Genomic DNA, 7,730 nt, shown 5'->3' with positions numbered 1-7,730 from the left:
TTATGCTACAGGAGTAGATGCGTAACCGGCGTAGACACAAATTGGTATTATGTGATTGGCTGGTGGAGTATGGACCTTATGCCCAAGCTATAATTAAGCCCCTTTCTACAATACGTAGGTCCGAGCCCTTGTTGGACAATCACAACTGGCTTATAGAGTATGAGACAACCCATGAAAGATATTCGACTAATAAGGCGATCGTGACAATGAACCTCGCTCTAGCAAAGTGAAAAAGTCGCAAGATATTCCCAGTAAGGGATTTTCCGCCAATTCCGGAGTGCACAACCCCTGCCTTGATACATAGAGGAAGTGTAAGATAGCGACCCATATGTCCTATGTGGCTGATGAGTATGCAGAGCTGAAACAAAACGAGAGATGACTAGTGAAGGCCGGAGCACCTCAAGAAGGAACATGTCGCCAAACTTTGATTTTTCTTTTCTCCTTCTATTGAATTCCTTGAAAAGAATACAAGAAAATTGATCCCACTTTCATGATAGAAAAGGATGAAAGGCCCAGAAGTATTATTTTTATCACCATTATATATCCTTGTTAATTAAAGAGAAATATCATTTTCACTTATTCCACTACATTCCATTTCACAATCTTTATATATTTGTGAGGAAGAGAGAAATTGAATGGTTCCGTATGTTGACGGCTTCTTCATGGTTACAAATTTCAAGAGGTTGTTTCTTATTGGATTTGGATGGTTACATATATCCACAATTTTAAACAATTCTTTTCAAACATTGACATGAGTATCAATTTTCCTATACGAGACAAAAGAAAAGCAAATCCAAGTTGTTTCTAATTGGAATTGGATTATATATAGTGGGGGGTCACCAATTTTAAACAATTTTTTCAAACATTAACTTGAGCATTTATAATAACCTATAATAACGTGAGCACCAGTTCCTTATTCCTATACCATACAGCCTCTATCACCCTAATATACTGTTTTTTCTTTTTTCTTTTTTCTTTTGAAGTGAAATTCCATTCTTCCATTCAATAAAATCAAATCACACAATTCTCTGCGAATTTAAGCTTTTCAAGATGTAATTAATAATCTCTAATGTTACAGCACCATGAACAAATACAGACTATTCTTACATCTAGACTTGCCCTAAAGATTGTTTGAGTGCTGTTTTCTACAAATGATGGGGTGCCGTATTTGCTTTCCTTTTGACGTAATTCATATACTACGATGATTTAGAGACTGTTGAACAGCATCTTTGAATCGTCAATCAGATTGTTCTTCCTTCCGAAACGCATGGACAATTTTCAAAGCATCACCTTCTAATAAAACATTTTTTAGTTCCAAATCTCTACCAAATTTTACAGCCTTCCATGCTGCAAAAGTCTTGACGTCTTTTTTTTAAAAAAAATAAAATAAAAAAATAAATTAATCAAATGGTGGCATACATTATAATATTTCCCTAGTAAAGCATTTATAATAATAAGATAATAAGACAGTTTTAATAATTATAGAAGAAAGTCTCCCAAAGGCATAGATACTATAAACATGGGCACATAGCATCACAGCTCCTAATTAAGGAACATGTTTGCGTTACAACTCTTCCTTGTTCAAAAGAACAAATGAAAGCTAGCCCACCTAACCTTAACATAATTAATCATCATTCATCTTTTAAACAACGCCGAAAGTCGGTGATATTAATGATGAGAAATAGAATACGAAAGAAAGCCTGCTTGGGCATGTCCTTTCCCACACGAGGAACAATTAATCTAGGCACTAGTAGTTCAGCAACCTCATTGCCAGTTTCCCTGATTGTTTATAACTCTCTCTCTCTCTCTCTCTCTCTCTCTCTATATATATATATATATATTGTTTAAATTAATTAACAATTTTGTTTCATTTTTCATTAAAATTATTTACAAAAATTTGAGTAATTGGATACGTATGGGGTCAAATACATCTCAAGTTTCATTAATATGGAAATAGTTAATTATAAAACAATTGAGTGCCCCTTAGGTTGGGCTAATAATTTTTGATATGACTCATAAATCCAACACGAAATTAAAAGGTTGGGGTTGAGGAGTCTGAACTGTTTAATTAAATGGGTCGGGTTACGGTTAATCTATATAGTCTTATAACGACACGACCCGAACTAGACACGCGATATAATGGTAGACAATTTTTGACATGACTCACGACCAACACGAACCCAATATAAAATTAGTGAGTTAGGGTTAAGAAGTTTGATCTGTTTAATTAAATGAATCGAGTTATGTTTGACATATATAAGTTTATACTCATGCTTCGACATGACCCGAACCTGACATAAAAATACAAATTGGCAGTCCTACTCTTAGGTGTGCAAATGCGTACTCTTTTTTTTTTTTTTTTTTTTTTCTTTCTTTTAAGTCACAAATGTGTACTCTTGTTTGGTCAGGCCCAGGCAGCACGGCTGGAGTATGATTTACTATAAGATTACATGTGGCTGACGATAATTATTGCCTATTGGTTTGTAAAGATTCAATATATATTCATAAACTGATCAAAGATATTGACTCAAGATATTATTTAATTTCTTGATGTACAAATTTGCAGCGAAAAAATCTTAAGAAAAAAAGAAAAAAAAAAATCATCTTTCTAGAGAGAGAGTTTTTTAAGTGTGAATAAGAGATGAAACATAATATATTCTCTTTTTCTGTAAACACTAATTGCACATAACTTTTCGTGAAAGGTTAATTTATTTAACAGCTCTTTCTACAACTGGTTCGAATATAAGAACTTTTAGAGTGCCTTCTACACTTACAAATTCTACCATGGGTCGTTATTATCAACACCGCTGGTCTTACTCTTTTCATCCTGAAATTCCTCTTCGGAGTTGTAGAATGAATTGCTGCAGTGAATCATTTTTTTTTTTTTTTGGGTTATATGTAATTTTACTTTGCTTTAGCTAATTTGCTGTTGTAATTTTAACTTCAATCGTCTATATATTAATAATAATAAAAATATGTATTGAGGGAAACTCTAGCCCTGCCACCAAATATAATACCTCTTTTTTTTTCTTTTTCTTTTTTTTTTCTCCTTTTTGGTATGAGAATATAATGCATTCTGAATCGTAATTTATAAAATTTTCAACATTACTTCCACAAGATAACCTACAGACCTAGCTGTCACGACCAACGGCCTTTTGTTTTTGTTATATATCTTATTCTACTTGATTTCGTTGGTTTCTACCCACCAAGAGTTGTTTAAGCTTAAAGAAAAATCCATTGTCAGAGGAATTTTTGCTTCTTGTTCTCAATATAATATCTCATTTTTGTACATCCATCTCAATCATAAACCTCAAAATAAAGAATACATTAAACGATCTGTACATGGTTAAATGCATCAATTTAAAATCTTGACTATTAAATTAAAAAGAATATTGTCCAAGTCAAAAGCAGTATAAACGAACACTCACTTTATATACTCGGAGAAAAAAAAAAAAAAAAAAAATACACTCATTTTATATACTTACAAATGGATATATGCAGTATACAAGTAACTCAACTTTGCTTCTCGATAAAAAAAAACAAACCTCATATGATGAAATGATGCAAAGATGAGGAAGAAGGGGGTTGCTTACCCCTTTTCCTTCCTCCAAAAGATTAAAAAAATTGACAAAAAGAGTGGCCTAACTCTAACTTGTCTAAATAAACTAATGCTCTATGTACCTGGCACTGGAATCTTTGTTGGATCTCTCCAGCTTTGCAAGCCAGGCCTTTCCTCACAACATAAAAATCACAGGGTGCCTACACACACATACTCATCATCCTCCTTTCCCTCAAAAGGAGGTGATGGGCACTGCCCACAAAAATTTGGGCTTACTTGGGCACAAAAAAACCAGAAAAAGAAAAGAAAAAAGGGGCAGACTTCAGATTTGTAGTCCACCAACATCACCAAATAGACCATGCCAGGAACCTCCCTCTCCATTAGGAGACTCCCCACTGAATTTGTTGAAAATGCAGAGGTGCATTGATTGATGCCATGTAACATTAAGCACCCCAAGGTTGGTGCTTTCTTTTCCTGAATAGCAGGTGTCAATGAACTCCAATAGAGAACTCTGCATTTACCAAGGGCACAAAATTAATCAACAAATGCTATTCCAATCTAATTCAAGGAGAAAATGAGCAAAAGTCAAGAGGATAGTACCTATTAGCTTCATGAGCATAGATATTTAAGCTCAAAGTGAATATAGAACACCATCCCCCATGTTCCTCACACGGAGTTCCACACTTCTAAGATCACGAAGTTGTTCTAAAATCTCTTGGAGAAGATCTAAACCCTTGTCTCCTTTTCTCAAGGAGCTGATGCAATGCTTTAGAAACTCCCTATCTGCCTCAAGCGCCTGTAGCCTCTCATACACATGATCTACCTCCTCTTCAATAGCAACCTTCTTCTCAAATTCAGTGTCGGATGACTTCTGCAGTGCAACAGAATCAAATCCTTCTTCATGTCCATTCACCAAACCATCTTTACCAACTATACCAATGGCATCAAAAAGGGGAAGAAGTCTCTTTGCATTTGCTCCTTTGATTCTTCTCTCTTGATGATGCTTTCCATTCATTTGTTTGGAATGGCCATTTTCAACACCATTTTCTTCACTGTCAGAATCTGAGTTCTTATGGTATCCATTTCCATTCTCTTGGAGGGAATACTCGAGTGGTTTGACATCCTCAAAATGTTGCTCCTCCTCATCACTCAATGTGAAGAGCTTGTCTTCCAACTTCTTGAGCTGCTGTAAAATTGATAGCCTCTCTTCCTCAAAGTTTGCAAGTGACTCTTCCAAATATAGAACTGCATCGGCCGGAGTGTTTAGGTTGCCACTTTCTTGATTGCCATAGAAGTCTACTTCCTTTACTTCATGATTAAAATCAGTAGATAGTCCATCACTATCCTCAGCATTGCTACAAGAACCAGTGCTTCTTGTACTACTATCTCTTCTTCTCCTCGACATCATTATATTTTCTTTGGATTCATACTCCTGGACCTTCTTACGATATATTTCCAGCTCCTTTTCTACCTCTTGCTTCTCTTTTTCCCTTTTCACCATAAGCTCATTCAAAAGCTGCAAAGCTTCCTGGTCATACTCAGATTGCTCTTCCATCATTCTCTGATAGTGCAAAGCTTCCATTTGCATTGCTGCCTTCTCTTCATGAAGCCTATTTATCATTGCCATTGTCTGGTTGGTGGCCACCGCAGAAGAACTTCTCTCTTCTTCTAGTTCTGCATATAAAGCATTCCAAGCCTTCCTTTCGGTTCTCAATGCTGATATTAACTTCTCAATGGTCAGCTCACCACCTTCTATCTCACTAATGATACTTCCATCCAAGGACTCTTCTGTTGCCGATTCTTTCCTCTCAAGCAGTAATAATTTCTTGTGCAAGTGATGCAAACTATCTACAGAAGTAGGTGTATCAGGGACTCTTTCTTCCTCAATTTCATTAAACTCCAAACACAAGGATATATCATTGTTTTCAGCCTGCTTGCTTGTTTCTACTGACATTATTGTAAATTCTAACATTTCTTCTTCTGCTTGCCCAGAACCTAACATAAGAATACTAGATTAACATGTATACGCCAAAACCTAAGAGTCCAATTTCTGAAATTGGTTAAACAATAAACTAAAGCTTACCACCATCATCATCAACATGCAGTATGACAGCGCTGGTGGAAGGATCTTCTTGTCTGTGTTCATATGATGGAAGAAACTCTTGGGTTTGAGCCTCATCAAGTGTTTCCCGATCAGGAATCTCTGTCCCTACTGAGATCTCTACTTCGAATTCATTGCCTTGCATTTGAATTGCTTCTTCAGGTGCTGCATGTAAGGGAAAATCATTAGAACTCTTTATAGACACTCCAAATATAGCATAAAATAAGAGTAGAACGAAATGAAACAAATAGGATTACCCAGATGAACATCTGAACACATTTCCCTTGCTGTTGCCGCAGTTGCTTGATCCTCATGATCATCATATTTAGATGGGGTTTGAGTTGCTTCAGTAATAGCAACTTGTTCATATTTTTCCCTCAATAAATCTTCTTCTTCTGTGGGCAATAGAGAGATACTCTCACTCTCAACCAGAAGCAGGGATTCAAGCACTGCAACCTCGTCTTTTGAAAGTAATGCCACTTTCTCTCCTAAACTGTGCCAACTCTCCACAACCGGTTCGGCCTGTGCCTCAACATGCATATCAAAATCCAGAATTACATCTTGATTATCACAGTTTCCTTGATCTTCCACATTATATCTTGGTTGACCTTGGTCTTCCACGGTAGCAGAACCAATCAATTCAACTGGAATCAATCTACAATCTTGACGATCGATGTAAAACTCAAGATGCTGAGGCAGAATTTGAAGGGACGTGTCCGTACTACAATTGACATGAACCGTAGTCTCATCAACCAAGGATACATTGAAATTCTCCTCTTTTACGGGTTCTTGCTTTTTTCCTATAACCACGTCCAAGTTATCGTGTTCATCAGCTACCAGTTCCTTGCAGCCAAAGTCACATACAGAACATGTCTCCTCTGTCTCCACTTCTTTTCTCCCAGAACCACCATCAACGACATCATGATAAACTATCTGAATTCCCCTGTTTTCTCCAATACTCTGAGCATCTTCACATAGATTAATCGCGAAATCCGATCTGCTTCGATCTGAATAATCACCTTCATCAATTTGAGCATCAACCCCTTCTTCTGCAATCAAATTCTGTTTCTGGGAGTAATCGGAATCCCCCCAAGACGGCTTAATCAATATACAAGGAGGGTAGAACTTGCTGTCCAAGAGCACACCACAGCAAGAGCAGCTCAAATTCCCCTCCCCATTTTCACTGACCTTGTCATCACCACTCTGGATCAAACCAATCTTGTTCATCCATGGAAAGAAAGCAAACCTCTTTGAAAGTTCAGGAGAATCAGGTTGCGATGAGGACGAGCAATCCTCGCACATATCTCGCGATTCGGCCAGTTTCCGGTGATTCAAGCAGTAACCCAGTTTGGAAATCTCGGAGGCATGAGCTTCACAAACAAGATCTCTGTAAGAATTACTATACTTTCCAGGCTCTAAGATGTGATCAAGCCTAGAACACCATAAGCAGGGCTTTTTAAGGCCAAAGTAATCGGCGAATTTGATGATCAGATAGGAGAAGAGAGAATTAAGGAGCAGAAGTATGATCAGAATCCATTCTAGGATGGCATAGATGAGAGTAAGGGTGATTTGGTTGGTGTTCCTATGCAACATGGTGGCAAACTTGTTGGTAGCCATTGATGAAGTTCTGTTCTTAATATGTACAGAGAACAGAGAGATGTAATTGAGAGAATTTTAGAAGAGAGTTTGTAGGCTAATACTAGTGATGATTCGGAGAGCCCAAGAGAGAGATAATGGAGAAGATCAAAAGAGAAAGATGTTGGAACAAGATGTGGGACTGTTCTAATAGAGATAGAGAGAGAATGAGTAGAACAAATGTAGATGAGGGAGTGGTTTTATTTAGACTGAGTGAGGCGGTTTGAGTGGAATGACAACCAAAGAAGAAAGACTAAAAACAATGTGTTTGAGTCAAGGAAAATAAAAGAATGTCTTTTCGAAGCATCTTCTCTATTGCTTTTCACAGAATTAAGTAACACTTAACGTTTGGCAACTTGCAAATTCCTGTTGTGGACTTTTTATGTTCAAAATTAATGGAGAGCTTGATTAAAGGAAACACAAGCATTGGAATTT

At 36.8% G+C, this 7,730-nt stretch overlaps 1 protein-coding gene across 1 annotated transcript; it reads right to left on the bottom strand.

Moving 5' to 3' along the window:
* Positions 1-3,446: 3,446 nt before the first annotated feature.
* On the bottom strand, positions 3,447-7,520 carry LOC133877023 (myosin-binding protein 2). The gene is made up of 4 exons (XM_062315258.1): positions 5,918-7,520; positions 5,643-5,825; positions 4,160-5,554; positions 3,447-4,070 (listed from the first exon to the last, which is right to left on the bottom strand). The coding sequence occupies exons 1-3, from the start codon at positions 7,275-7,277 to the stop codon at positions 4,191-4,193; spliced, it is 2,907 nt and encodes a 968-aa protein (XP_062171242.1). The 5' UTR covers positions 7,278-7,520; the 3' UTR covers positions 3,447-4,070; positions 4,160-4,190.
* Positions 7,521-7,730: the final 210 nt, after the last annotated feature.

The sequence above is a fragment of the Alnus glutinosa genome, chromosome 1, assembly GCF_958979055.1.
Source record: "Alnus glutinosa chromosome 1, dhAlnGlut1.1, whole genome shotgun sequence".
NCBI lineage: Eukaryota > Viridiplantae > Streptophyta > Magnoliopsida > Fagales > Betulaceae > Alnus > Alnus glutinosa.
The sequence above is the reverse complement of the archived record's forward strand: the minus strand, read 5'-3'. Positions and strand labels throughout refer to the sequence as shown.